This window comes from Musa acuminata, chromosome BXJ1-6, assembly GCF_036884655.1.
Source record: "Musa acuminata AAA Group cultivar baxijiao chromosome BXJ1-6, Cavendish_Baxijiao_AAA, whole genome shotgun sequence".
Lineage (NCBI taxonomy): Eukaryota > Viridiplantae > Streptophyta > Magnoliopsida > Zingiberales > Musaceae > Musa > Musa acuminata.
Window position 1 is genome coordinate 40654763 of NC_088332.1, and position 13926 is coordinate 40668688.

Genomic DNA, 13926 nt, shown 5'->3' on the forward strand with positions numbered 1-13926 from the left:
ACAACGAGCTAATTACATGTTACTCAATCTAATTAGATTTCTTTAGCATATCGATCTCTAAACTTAAAAAATTTATATTGAAATCTCTATAATTATAAAAGTAAAATAACTAATTCTATTTACCATAACATCATTGGTTTTATTGATGAAAGTACGAAAGTAATAGATAAAAATATAATTTTAATATTTTAACTGACGACGTCGGTGATAGCGAACGACGGTGCTATTGAGAGTCACAGGTGGCTATTGTAAACGAGGAGGGAGAGCGATACCGAAACATGAGAATTGTTTTACATCTACATTGATACCAACGTAGTTATTGAGCCATGATAGGATTGCTTAGCATCTGTATCAACATTAACGTAATTGTCAAGTGATGAAAGGGTTGCTCGATAACTACGTTGACGTCAATGTAGATGTCAAGTGGTCCTTATTTTTTATCATCATTCTATTTCCTCATCTACAATAGTGACCTACGACCTACGACCTCCGACGACGTCGTCATCCATCATCATCAATCGAAACATTGAAATTATCATTTTATCTAATATTTTTATATTTTCATCAATGAAATGAAAGATGTGGGGTTAGATATTCACTTTCATTTTTTAAATTAAAAACTAAGATATCGATAATTGATAATTAGCCTCTCACAAATCCAGCTCATTAAATGGCAGTCATATGTCCGTGAAATTGATCTCTGACCAGCTACCAAACAGCACTGCAACCAGGACAATCTCACAGAGGTGATAGGTCCCATGTCCTGTTGCCTTCTTCTCCAGGGAGTACACACCACTCACATCTCCAACATTGATGATTGATGCTATTTTCATGGCAACAACAGACCTGAATTCTGGCAAGAAGAGAGTCGAGTTCAAGTTGCCTTTATGTTGACAGTAGTGTATGTGCTCTGATACATCACCAAGGATGTGAGTTCTCTGGTTCAGGTTCTCCACTTTTGCTGTTAGACACCTACCCTAAGAACTTACATTTGCTGAAAAAGAACATGATCAGTTCATATTATTTTGTGAATGGATTAAGTTCAGTTAGCTGCATGTTTGGCAATGTGATGATAAGTATACTTGGTTACAACCAAGTCAAGGTTGGAAGAGATTTGTGGAGAAGTAGCCATCTACAGAGGTAATCAAGGAAGTCGATGATCTGCAATTACACACAGTGACAGCTAATTCCTTCACCCCAATGGATCATGCACCATATCAGATAAATCTTTCTCGATGATCAATACAATACTGAAGAAACATAAGGTAAGCATGTAACATGGTCTTGTCACCTTCCAAGATACTGCCAAACTTTTAGTGTTGCTTGACAAATTGGACATCATAACAGGATGAAGGTAGAACAGAGGATTGGAAGGTTGACATTTTGTTGTGTTTAGAGAGCCATCAGACTGTCAAAAGATCAGATACTGGTTGGCCAAATGCCAGACAATCTAACAATGGTTGGATAGGACAGGAGGAAGAAGAGAAGAAGCTTCCTTTTTTTTCCTTCTTTCTACTGGTTGTCATTCTCTCACAAATGTCTCAATCAGAGCTCAAAAGAACCTGCATGTTTTTCTATTCCAAATATCTGAAAAAACTGCAATCAAGGCCTAACAAATAAATTTGAGTTTGTGAGAGGAGAAAGGTCCCATCAGTGGTCATCTTGACACTGAAATGTTTTGTTTCATCTTAAACTGGGCAATAAAATTGCGTTCATCAGAGCCTTTTGCAGAGATCAGCAATCAGTATTAAAATGCAGGAGAATCTATCTTGTCCATGCACAGAATAATTATTAATGATACATCACCCACTAGTAGATCTGTATGCCAGCTTATATTAAACAAAGCTTTATGGTGAGGGTGTGGTGGCTTATTCAAAGCATTATTTCAACATATTTGGTGCATATTCTACACTCATGAGTGCATCATCATGTAGCATCAATCAATGGGAAAACAGAGTGTGTCTCAGAAGGGAGAGTACTTTTTCTTAGAATAAATAGAGTTACTCAAACCCTAATTACTCATATCACAGAGGAATAATCTTACTTTTATATCATAACTCATTCTCTAATTGCATTGCTTGGATTATGAAGAAGTTATCATGATTGGAAGAGAGATACAATAACTCAAAATTTCATGTAGGTTTTCTCCTCAATATTTTCTCTAAGATTGGCAAATTTATTATATCATTGTGATAGAAGATGGTCCAATACCAACAGGAATTGTCTTCCAAACAGAGTTGAAGAGATCAAGCAATAGTTGAAATTTGCTTGTGAGGATTTTGTGCCCCTATCACTGGCACAAATTTATGATACAAGTTTTTATACTTTGAATGTTCCAATTCATAGAAAATTATTTGCATCATATTTTCTTAATTTTTTTATACCTACTAATATTTTTTGCTACTTCATGTAGTCAAACTCAAGAGATTATAAATTAAATCAACCAAATCTATTAAGATGAGGTTTAGCAACTACTACAAAGTAGTTGCAATCTAACTACAAGGCTTTTAGATATGATACCATCTTAATATTTTGAATACTATTGTCTTTATCTGAGGACTAAGTCAGTAGATGAAATATGCTGATTTATATTCTTAATTATATTTGGGAATTTAAACATTGGCATGAAATAGTCAAAATGCTGACTTTTAGGTTACTTGTATTAACTCCTATTAGAAACTATAATATAGTCAACTTGAGTTTTAATTTTCTATTAGAACTTTGATAGCTATGTTTGTGCTTCAGCATTGTAAATATAGGACAATTTATGAGAGAAACTGAACAATGGAATTTAAACTAGAGGTTTGGTTAGATCAATAGAGAAATAATCTTCTTATACTATGAATATTATTCTTGTATAATGATATGATTTTTCTTCGTGAAGATCAACATAATAAATCTTGATCATTCATATTAACTACATAATAGTTAATTGTTCATCATAAACCTATAAATTTTCTCTCAATCCAAAATGAATTGCTCAGGCAAGCAAGACCAACAGGAGTTTAGCCCTTAAACTGTGAGTTAAACACCTATAGAAATCCAAGCTCAGGCAAAAAAACCAAATTTGATGCTGCAATAAATAGCCCTGACAAACTTCTCCAGAAATCTCAGACTACCCTGCAACCTGATGTTTGAAAGAAAACCTTGGAACCTTGTCATCAATTTCCAGTGGGAGACAAAAGTCTGAAGAGGCAATAGTTAGACCAAATCTAGAGGATGACATCAAGCCTGAGGGCCCTCCTCTGTGTTGGATATTAGCTGTCACAGAATTCCATGAAGCAATTTGTTTGTATATATCTGCCACTCCTCCTCCCTCTCACTGTCGAGGTTGATTTGGATGGATAGAAGCAGCAGCAGAAGGTGTTGAGCTCCCATGTCTTCAATCTGATCTGATTCTTCCTGAAGCTGCTTCTTGTTGGGCTTTCACACAGCTCTTCTCCTGGGATCTTGGTAAGTCTTGTTCTTGATCTTTAGCTTGAACCAGAACTCATCATCAGCTGTTTGCAGCTATTAGCCTTCAACTTTGATGAGCGAGATTAGGAGCAACCACACCACCAGTTGTGGACCTCGGGATTCATAACTAGGACAGATAGTTGTCAGCTGTTAGCATGGTGGGAAGGATGAGATGTGAGGACAGTGACTGGTCGACCACTTCATAGTACTTCCACAGTAGCATAAATGCCATTCCTGTTGCTTGCAGTCATGGATTTTTAAGGTTAGCTAATGGATTTGAACTCCAACAACAGAGAAGATGAGATTAAAACAGATGAGGAGAAGTGGCAGAATTGAGGTGCCAAGAGCCAAATCTTGAGTAGGTTGAGGCTTAGTATGGTAGAGCACAGAGGGTGGTACAGCTTTAGTCAACATGGGCTCTTGTCTTATTGGTCTATGCCCTCCCTAAGTTTTCAGACCTGTGGGGAAATGGAGAAGGTTCAGTGCATCAATGGCAGATCCAAATAAACAAATTGAGGAAGAGAGACAGGAAGACAGGTGCAACAGAATTGGAGGAGGCAGCAAGACCATTTTGTCAAAGCTTGAGTTCATTCTCATGGATCTCGTTGACTTTGAAACTTGTCCTCTCTAACACATGACTAACACTGGACTGTGTTCTCCAAACCAGAAGAGCAGATAGAAGAGGAGGAGGAAGAAGAGGAAGATGATGATGATGACAGAAGTGGTCGATCACAAACGACGAGGCCACGATGGCTTTGTTCTTGGCAACTTGAGTGGAGAAAAGAGGCTCAAAGCTGCCGTCCCTCCCAAGGTTGGTCTTCTCATCTCCTCTTCTCTTTCCATGAGATTGATGTCTGTACTCAGCAGGTCAAGATTGGTGTCCAGGAGAAGAAGGACAAGATCGGAGAGCGAGTGTCGAAGCTGCAACAGCTGGTCTCGCCTTTCGGAAAGGTAGGAGAGACATCAACTTGACCTTCTCCACTTCTTGTTCTGTTCGAGATTGCTGTGTTGGAAAGCCAACAGCAAAAGGTTTTGGTGAACGCAGTCGGACACAGCATCTGTTCTTTCCGAGGCCACTGCCTACATCAAATTCTTGCATGATCAACTCCAGGTTCTACCCTTGGCTCCTCCTCTCTCTTAATGCTTCAACAGCAATCATACTCGGTGATAAAGCTGTGTCCATGGCAGGTGCTGAGCGCTCCTTATCTGCAGACGACAGTGACGGGGGAGATGGAGGTGAGCTAATTCTTCCATCAATTACTCCGCTCTTCATCATAGGAAGTACAAGAACAGGAGACAATAATCCTTACCTTGGCATTCGTTTATGCTGATTCATATCTCTTGCGATGCAATCTAGGAAGGTGAGCATCACAGCCTAAGAAGCCGTGGCCTCTGTCTCGTGCCGGTCGCCTCCACACGCAGAATTGCTCAAAGCAATGGCGCCGATCTATGGGCGCCGGTGAACTCAAACAGATCACCATAAACTACAACAGTGTGATCTTAATATCGGTGACTGCATCTGCAGGTTGAGGAAACATCTTCTCCAGAGCCGGGAAGTGGTGTCGACTTGTTTGCTTGATTGAGATTCTAACTCCAATTCATTTCCTCTTCGGACCTGATAATTCCATTACAGTGTCACTCAATTCAGTGTTGCTCAGATATATATTACACATGTTTGTATATGCCATGATGGTGCCTCTCACTGGATGCTGGAAGCAGCTGCATGCACTTCTAGGAAGATTTGCTCAAGTAGAAGCTGTGAGATTGCATAGAGCCCTATAGTTTGCAGATTTCACTGCAACTGGAGATCTGAACAATTGCATGATAAAAGGATGTTATGATTTCTGTATTGCTAGTAAGAAAAGCTCATGTCACATTTAGTGCACATGGTTCTTCTGAGAAGGCAGTACAGTCTGCCATGGATCAAAACTAAATGCTAGAGATGAAGGCACTTCTTGTTAGCTGGGCAATTTTATATGAATCACTTTAGTTTGGTGATTGTGAGGAACTCAGATTGAATCGATTCACTTATAAGCAAAGAAGAGATCAACATGAAGCCAAAAGCTCAAGATCTTGTTGTTGTCTTCTTTCTTAAAGAAGAATCTTTCCTGATCAGTATCTACAACCCTATGTAACAAAGAGCTTCTCCATCTCCGTCCACGGCAGCCAATGCTACTAACTCAAGCCTTCGAATCCTCCCCCCTTCATCATTTGCTTAAACTCCTTGAAGTCCACCATCCCATCCCGGTTGTCGTCCACCTTGTTTATCATCTTCCTGCAGTCCTCCGCGGTCCTGCCTTGCTTGAGGCCGAGCGAGGCGAGCACCAGCCGCAGCTCCTCCACGGTGATGAACCCGTCCCCGTTGCGGTCGAACACGTTGAACGCCTCGCGCATGTCCTCCTCCTCGTCCCGCTCGTCCATGCTGCTGCAGCAGAGCGTCCCGAACTCCTCCATGTCGACGCACCCGTCGCCGTTGGCGTCGATCCGCTCCATCATCGCCGCGAGCTCCACCTCCGGGACGTGGATGCCCAGGTTCTGGAGCGAGCCGCTCATCTCCGCCTTCGTGATGCGGCCGTCCCCGTCGCGGTCGAACATCTGGAAGACCCGCCTCAGCTCCGACGGGTCCATCCCCGACGCCGTGGGACAAACGATGAAGGTCCAGAGGAGGAGGACGCGGAGATCGATGAAGGCAAGCAAACAGAGGTGAGCTTCTTAGGGAACAGAGATGGTTGGCACTTGAGCGGTGGCGAGGAATTAGAGGCGGTGAGCGTAGAGCCGCTTTATGGAAGCCATGTCTCTCCTCCTCCTCCTCCTCCTCTTCGTCCTGTGTTGGGCGACCATCGGAGGGAGCCACTGGGGGGAGCGCGGAATGCGCCAAAGAAGCCGGACGGCCGAAGACGGACGTCAGATTCGGATCCGGAGACGGAACCGACCCGAATGTGGCGGGCTGGCGCTTCGGCTGTCGGATTCGGATCCACATCGGGATCCGGATGTGGCGGGCTGGCGTTTGCGGTGTCCCTGCAAAATATCTTAATCGGTTTCATCGGACGGTCGACGATGCGGCGAGTATGGCATCGTAGGACGGAGAATCGGGTCCTCAAAAAAGTCAAAATTAAATCCACTCACGAATATTATGGGATGGCTAAAAGATTTTGTAAAGATTAATTACCAACATAATTGTGGTTCTCCGAATGCAACAAAAATAGGAGAGCAACAATCAAATTGCCCTCACGCAGGATCGAACTACGGACCTTCAGTTTACAAGACTGACGCTCTACCACTGAGCTATAAGGGCGATTGGTATTTTGGTCCACTAAATACGAATCATATTCTAAAGAAACAATTAATTTAAATCATCACTAAGCTGATTAATGGAGATTTAAATGAAATTAGATGATTACTAACTCCAGATTATAATTATGTGGCATTCAGAAAGAGGAAAGAGAAAAGAACAACATTAGAGGCTTTAAATGAACTTACAAACATTGTTGCAATGATCTTTCTAAGATCATTGCAACAATGTTGAAAGATAAATGGATCTCTCAGTTTAGTTGAAGGTGTTTGTCTAGCAAGAGGCTAACTAGATGATAATTTTCAGAAATATTCTCTGAACAATTCCACACAGCTAATTGTGATGAGTCCATTTTAAGCTATTGAATTTTGACACCTAACATGGGGTGGCATACTTTCTGTATTTAAATATCCGAGGAAGGAAAGCATAAATGACAATATTCCCAAATCCATTACAAACAAGTTTTGGGTGTGTGGAGCTATTACTGGCAATCCTTGTTTGTCTAGTGTAGGTCTTGGGCACTGATTTTGGCACACTGTGCCATTTCATGATACACAGTTGAAGGCAGAGAACCAGCGAAAAATAACCTGCTGGAATTCCTAGCCATGATTTCTTCCATATATGATTCTGAATTCAAGCAAGACATTGCAAGAAATAAGGCATTATGAGATTATGACCTTTTTCTGTCCCATACCATTGCTGCATCAGATGCAAAACATAATGAGAAGCTCCTGAATGAATTTGACAATAGATGTCATTTGCTGTTGCTTCTCTTTTTATCAATGTTTTCTTGTTATGATTGAATGATACCATAAAGTGAAAATCTTCATTCAAGATATGAAAGCAATTTAGGATACAGAATTCAGAATTCAGATTAATGGATTGCAGTTTTGTCATTGCAGCTATTGGAGATCTATAAGATTAATGGATTGCATGTGTCTTATCCTGCTTGGTTTTCCTGCTTGAAGTCTTCTAATGTGCTTCAACACTACCAAGCAAGCAATGAAGCAGAAAATTGTGTTCAATGTGAGTATTACTAAACTATGGTGGAAGATAAGATCCTGGATTAGATATTTTTGTTGGTTGGTCCCATTTGATACCATGTTGGATCAGCAAGATATCAAGTTCTTTTTCACCAAAATGTGCTGTGACAAGCCATCACATTGTATGAGCAACCCAAAGACAGAAAAGTGACAAGAACAAGCTGATACATCTGTGTAAATTTCTTGTCTCATGTGCCTACCATCTACCAATCTGTATGAACTGATAAACGCTTGGAACACAACAAAAAGACCAAGTGGAGTTTGGAAAAAATGATTGTTGAGTTGATCCTTAAGTCCAGGTTCATCTCATGGACAGATCTGGGGACCATATTGCTAGCAGCCACAATGATTGGAGACTGTGCTGAATTATTCTCTGAAATAATCTAAGACAAATCTGACTTGAGGGTCCCTGATTCAGTAATGGTGATCATCCTTTGAAACCAATCTACTATTTCTTTCCAATCATGGACTCAATATGGACATTGCAGAGGATGATGCTAACACAATTCTGAGACATCTGTCCTGTTTACACACTGAATTAAATGACACAGACCATCTTCTCTGTCTAAAATATACCTTCATGTATCTTTTCTCAGAGTTTGTTTGGATGTATTCTATAAGGTTGTATCAAGGTTTCTCCTAAATTAGTGTTCTTCTTTCATACCCAGTCTGCTAAACCCTTTTTTTGTGGAAAGAGCAAACCAATGTTGGCAGAATCACAACCTTATTGAATAAGGAAAATCTTGTATATCTTATAGCTTGTTGGTACACAAATATTCAATTTAATCCCTTTGTGTTTGAGCTATCATCTAATCCTTTTCTAATCCTATCAATATCAAGTTGGATTTATTTATTCTTTTTCATTGTCACAAGAGGATCCTTTTGTTACTAGATAAATTGTTTTTTTTTAAGATGTCAAACAGTTACTTAATTATTAGTCAATGAATTATTTTGTCTAACTTCCAACTTCACAGGCAGGAGGGAAATTGAGTTGAATGGATAAGAATGAAGTCACAAGAGATGATGAAGCACCAAATTGGACCTCAATTCAAAGAGATGAATGGTCTTGGAATCCTTACATGTTGACTTGCTACAGTCAAGTGTTCAACAAGGGCTGCCCCTTCAAGGTTGAAACTTAAGCTGGTTCAATGGATGATATGGGAAAAGGATGGAATAGGATCACATCTCTTGAGATGACAAAATACTTAGACCAGTTTTGACAAAATACCATTTTTGGAACAAAGAACACAACTTGACCAGGATATCCTTTTTTTTGACTTGTTTTAAGCAATTTGCTTTTGTTATTTCTTGATCTTGAAGAGACCAATTCTGAGTGTAATTAACTTTAGCTAGATTGATATAAAGAAATATATTTAAAAACATAAAATATCTAAAATTAGAAAAAAATACTTTTAGTATATAATGAGTTTTAAAGATTATTGATGTAAATTATAATTTCAACAGACAGCCAATTCATAGTAGCTAATGGATTTTGTTTATTTGCAAGCTTTTAGTGGTTAGAGAGGTATATTAATATATGTGAAAACTTTAATTTAGATGGATAAGTATGCAAATTGCTGGCTTTGAAGGATATACATACATGTATATGAATGTTTACCCAAGTAACTTTGAACAAAATCATTAATTTGACCTTTGTCTCCTAAAAGGAGTTGGTATTGAGGATATGAATAAACTAACAAGAGAGGAGAAAGAAACTAAACTTTTGATAATATAGAAAAGAAAAACAGAGCAATGAACAGAAGAAAAAATTTATTAACTAAAAAGTTGAATGGCTTTACAACCCCTCTTCTACTGTTCTCACAGTTTATTTTGGTACACCCATTAAAGAAGATTATGTCCTTGTTTGATGGAACTAAATCCCTAAAGAATTATAATAGTAGTCTGCCAGAACAATCTCAAGAATTTGTAGTCTTAACAGTTTGTTGTAGGTTGGATTTCTCTACAGGCAATGGTGGGAAGTCCATACCACAAAGCTCAAGGAACAGGGAAGAGAAGAAAAAGCACAAAACAAATACACTGCACAACCAAGTCAGTGGCCCAAACTCAATGAGACACACATAGGTACAGTGTCACTGGACAATCTGTGTGTCTTTTGTGGTTCCTTATTCATGTTCTTTGATTCCTTTCTTATGGCATTGTATCTATCTTCTTGTAGGCACTGCTTCAGAATCACAATCTGTACTTGAATCTTTTAAGAAAAATACTGGTCTTTGAACAGTTGTTCTCCATTTATATCCGAAGAAGAAGAAGAAAGGTGAGTTGGATTTCTTTGGATAAATCCAAAATAGGATCAAGAAAGTAGGAAGTTGTAAGCTTTTGCTGGGAGATGGAAAGAAGAAAGGAGCAGTGTGCAGAAGACGGAAAGCAGGTTGGCAGCTGCTTGGGAGCCACCGTTCCATGGATGAACGCATCGATCTCTGATAACATGCAAATTGGTATACGGAAGCTGAGAGGTACTGAAGCCATTTGGGCAGCATCTTTCCTGCCACTTTCCAGCTAAACTTCCCCACATCTCCTTGTCCTTTTTCACCTTCCTTTTAATGACTTTTTGGTGCCAATTGCCACATGAGTGAGGGAGAGAGAGAGAGAGAGAGAGAGAGAGAGAGAGAGTCCTGTTTGGTTTCTGCAACTTCAACATGATCAGACTAAATCACCAAGTTGTAGATGAAGAGTGGTCAATGAAGCAGCAACATCTTGGAATGTCTAACTTGCCATACCAAGATGAGATGCAATTGTGTTAGCAACTACCAAAAGGTAGAATTTTAGCAATTGTGTTAACCAAAACAAAACAAAAGGAAAAGGTTTGTAGGAGAATCAGAAGTTGAAGGGCTTAACAATAGTATCAAGTACTGCTGAAAGGTATGTGCTGAGAACAATCTGATGAGATGCAAAAAAAACACTTTTGAGGAAGTGAATTCCTGGATCATTTCTTGGCTATTAAAATAAAAAGCTCACTGCAACATATACCATGACAAAATCTTTCAATGTTTGACTTGTAATTGCAGACTCTACCAACTCAACCTAAAGGTGGGTGGATAAGACAACAGGTCTTATGCTAGGTGAGTCAGTCAAACCAGGGAAAATAAAATTATATGAAATCAAAACATATATAGTTAGCAATTTCATCAAACAAGGCCAGAGTCTATTCTTGAGAAAACAGGACAAATTTTTTGTTCATTTCATAAGATTTGACATGAAGAGGAAATCACACAAAGACAAAAGAAGAGACAATGAAATGAATGGACAAAGAACTAGAGCAAGGCACTCTTCCTACTTTATCCAATTGAGCATTTTAAACAGGATATATATATATATATATATATATATATATATATATATATATATATATATATATATATATTTCAATGCACAAAAAAAATGTTAAGAAAGTAAAATTAATTTTCATGACTCATAACTCCATCATCCAGATCATAAAGAAGTAATCTTATCATTATATTTAGATAGATATATATGAAAGTGAGTTATTTTAAGCCACATCATGGAGCATCCTATGAAAGCCCAAGGACCAGGGAATGGAAGTCTTGTTGTGGCTTGGTGATATGATGTAGAAAGAGACAAGAGGGGATTAGAGGAAAATGAAAGATGGCCAGGGGAGAAGAACCTTACACACCAAACTGGCTTCCCTTCTCCCAGAGAGAAAGAAGCATACTTCACCATCCCCCACCACCTGCATGAGGTGAATAATAGTCGAGACCTGGGAGGACAGAATGCAGTGTATCCACCCCAAAGTCTCAAACCTCTTCTTCCTTTCCCTCATCCTCCCACAGATTAGCAAAGGCAGATTGCAGACTTCCTCTCACCAAACTCATGTAGAAAAGAAAAGCAGCATCCGTCCATCTCAGCCTCACTGGAACTGTCTTCTCCTCTGAAGCATACATCTCATCAAACATTCCTGTCACTTGCATTCCTCACCATACTCCCCTCTTCTTACCCTCTCATTAAGCTTCTTTGATTTCCTCCCTCCCTCCCTCCTGATTAGCACAACTGGTCCGATGCGTGATGGATTTGAGTGAGAGTTTCTTTAAGGAAGTCAGCAGCCTGTGCAGTGGTTTCCAAGGAACAACTGAGAGGTATAGTTTCTGACGACTGCTTTTCTTGAAGTAAGTGCTTTCTGATTGGAGGCTCTGCAGCAACATGGATTCCTCAAAGAGACCATTTGTTTCTCACACCATTGTTCTTTCGATTTGTTCAACCTGAAGGAACATAGTTGGTTTCCTGCATCTGTTTGATCTGAAAAGAGCAGCTTTGAAGTTCTTTTCCACTTGTATACTTGCTTTCTGCAATCAAACATGTGCTTGAGGTTGCATTTTGGCCTTTTGCTGGATCAAGATCAAAATTTCCATTATGCTGAAGCTTCTCGATTTGTTCCTGTTTCAGGAAACTTAACATCTGAGCCTATTGAGTACTGTCAACCCGGAAAAATCTGTCTCGGACCACCGAGTTGTCTGCAACCCAAGCGAAGGCCATCACACCATCATATCTCATGAGAAGTGCCATAACTTGCGACCTCATCGTGCTTGTTGCGTTAACCTAAACGCACCATGAACCACTTGAGCTCAGGGTCAAGAACACGAAAGGATGAGATTGATAGTAAACCGAATCGAGCCGGTTCGACGGAAGGCAGAGGGAGGAGGACGAAGAGGCTGGTGAGCGCTTCGGACGCAGACGGCAGAAGGCACCCACCTCGAGAGCCAGAGCACAGAGGCTCCCCTACAAATTACTTCAGCACGGAGTCGTTTGTCGTGATGATCTGCTTGACCGTGTCTCTGCTGATACTGCCTCTCATACTGCCGCCACTGCCGCCGCCACCTTCGATGCTGCTTCTGCTTCCTATAGGCCTACTTGTTGTGCTGATGATCCTAGCTTTCATGCCCTCAGACATAAGAAACATTACTTCCTCTTCCTTGTAGAAATGTTGGGATTTGAGCTACGTCTTTTTCACTCTACTGATAGTTCTACAGTGGTGATTACTAGTTTATGATAGATTGGAACCGAAATGTGGTCACTCTGCTGTACATGAGGTATTTGTATCATATCATATCCACGGAAACTAATCCAAGAAAGGCAAAGAAGGATTTCTTAGTTATGGTTACAGAGACGATGAACATTTCTTTCTGCTTGACAAGCGTTACCGTAATCCAAATATGCAAGAGATCGATGATGAAGCCATATTGTTGGTCACAAGACATTCGATTTGGAAATGGTATCGGAGGCTCTATTTGTAGTGGGTGGACCAAACCATATGCAATTGAGGGGACTCTGTCTCGGTATTGTCTTGTTCATGGCAGAGGGGGGTAGTCTTTAGTCTTCTCCTGCTGCATGTACTGAGAAATCTGCGTTATGGACACCACCGAACAGGAACTACTGTAAGGTCTGCAAGAACATCTTCAATCTACAGTCTTAGCTGCTCGTCAACCTACCACCAAAAACGACTTTGTTTGCAGGGGTTGCTGAAGGCATACTGAAGAGGGGCTGATGACGATGATGATGATGTTGGGATGTTGCATGATCCATGTAAACATGCAAACGAGCGCTACGTTAGAAGTAGAATGTCAACTTTCATGAGAAAGTGACTCAAAGCTGGTCAACGCAGACAACAATAATCATTGCATCTTTGTTGTTATTCTTGCACTGCATCCCACTCTTGTGTCTCTCATCTCTTTGTCCTCTGCTCTCAACAAGCCTGGTGGAGCAGGAAAATGGTGTTGGGATAGGATGAGATCCAAGGCTTGTGGCAAGGTGTAAGTGAGGTTCTCTGATGAAGAGCTTACATTGAAATACACGAGTTCAACAACAAAAAGAATCATGTCGTCGATTTCAAATAACTAAATAACTTGTTATTATTGTATAATCGAATTAATATATTATTTTCTTTCCAAAATTATCGAATTTTATAGGTAGAAATTGAAAAAGACAAAAGAAAAAAAGATCTCGATGGATGATTATGTAACACCAAGGTATGCAATACCGTATCATACCGATGTTTTGAGACTGGCTTGGTACGGTACGATACGGTAAGGACGTACCGAACGATACATCAGGGCATACCGAACAGTACCATTCGATACTGCATACCATGTGTAACACATCAAA

The 13926-nt window shown here is 40.0% G+C and overlaps 2 protein-coding genes, 1 long non-coding RNA gene and 1 other non-coding gene across 7 annotated transcripts; 2 read left to right on the plus strand and 2 right to left on the minus strand.

Annotated features, from left to right (window-relative positions):
• Positions 1–3305: 3305 nt before the first annotated feature.
• Positions 3306–5417, plus strand: LOC103989351 (transcription factor bHLH153). Of its 3 annotated transcripts, none has more exons than XM_065188790.1 (6): positions 3306–3453; positions 3511–4267; positions 4342–4407; positions 4502–4567; positions 4645–4692; positions 4814–5417. In XM_065188790.1, exons 2-6 carry the CDS (start codon positions 4160–4162, stop codon positions 4937–4939), a joined length of 414 nt encoding a protein of 137 aa, XP_065044862.1. In that variant the 5' UTR covers positions 3306–3453; positions 3511–4159; the 3' UTR covers positions 4940–5417. The 3 variants fall into 3 exon arrangements, with proteins under 3 accessions (XP_065044862.1, XP_065044864.1, XP_065044865.1); XM_065188792.1 differs by having other exon boundaries at positions 4124–4267; XM_065188793.1 differs by having other exon boundaries at positions 3315–3453; positions 4127–4267.
• Positions 5418–5568: 151 nt separating this feature from the next.
• LOC103989350 (calmodulin-like protein 3) lies at positions 5569–6284 on the minus strand. Its single transcript, XM_009408167.3, has one exon. The coding sequence runs from the start codon at positions 6082–6084 to the stop codon at positions 5632–5634; it is 453 nt and encodes a 150-aa protein (XP_009406442.2). The 5' UTR covers positions 6085–6284; the 3' UTR covers positions 5569–5631.
• A 395-nt stretch (positions 6285–6679) lies between these two features.
• TRNAT-UGU (transfer RNA threonine (anticodon UGU)) lies at positions 6680–6751 on the minus strand. The gene has a single exon. It is a non-coding gene; the product is annotated as a tRNA-Thr (tRNA).
• Positions 6752–11477: 4726 nt separating this feature from the next.
• Positions 11478–13673, plus strand: LOC135676994 (uncharacterized). Of its 2 annotated transcripts, none has more exons than XR_010514513.1 (3): positions 11478–11903; positions 12211–13204; positions 13278–13673. It is a non-coding gene; the product is annotated as an uncharacterized LOC135676994 (long non-coding RNA). The 2 variants fall into 2 exon arrangements; XR_010514514.1 differs by having other exon boundaries at positions 12211–13199.
• Positions 13674–13926: the final 253 nt, after the last annotated feature.

What these genes read in the sequence shown, in the direction of transcription:
- LOC103989350 (XM_009408167.3), bottom strand. Translation starts at nt 6,084, where the DNA reads ATGGACCCGTCGGAGCTGAGGCGGGTCTTCCAGATGTTCGACCGCGAC.
- LOC103989351 (XM_065188790.1), top strand. Translation starts at nt 4,160, where the DNA reads ATGATGATGATGACAGAAGTGGTCGATCACAAACGACGAGGCCACGAT. An exon ending in TGGTCTCGCCTTTCGGAAAG is followed by an intron (nt 4,408 to 4,501) that starts GTAGGAGAGACA and finishes TGGTGAACGCAG; the next exon opens with TCGGACACAGCATCTGTTCT. An exon ending in CAGTGACGGGGGAGATGGAG is followed by an intron (nt 4,693 to 4,813) that starts GTGAGCTAATTC and finishes GATGCAATCTAG; the next exon opens with GAAGGTGAGCATCACAGCCT.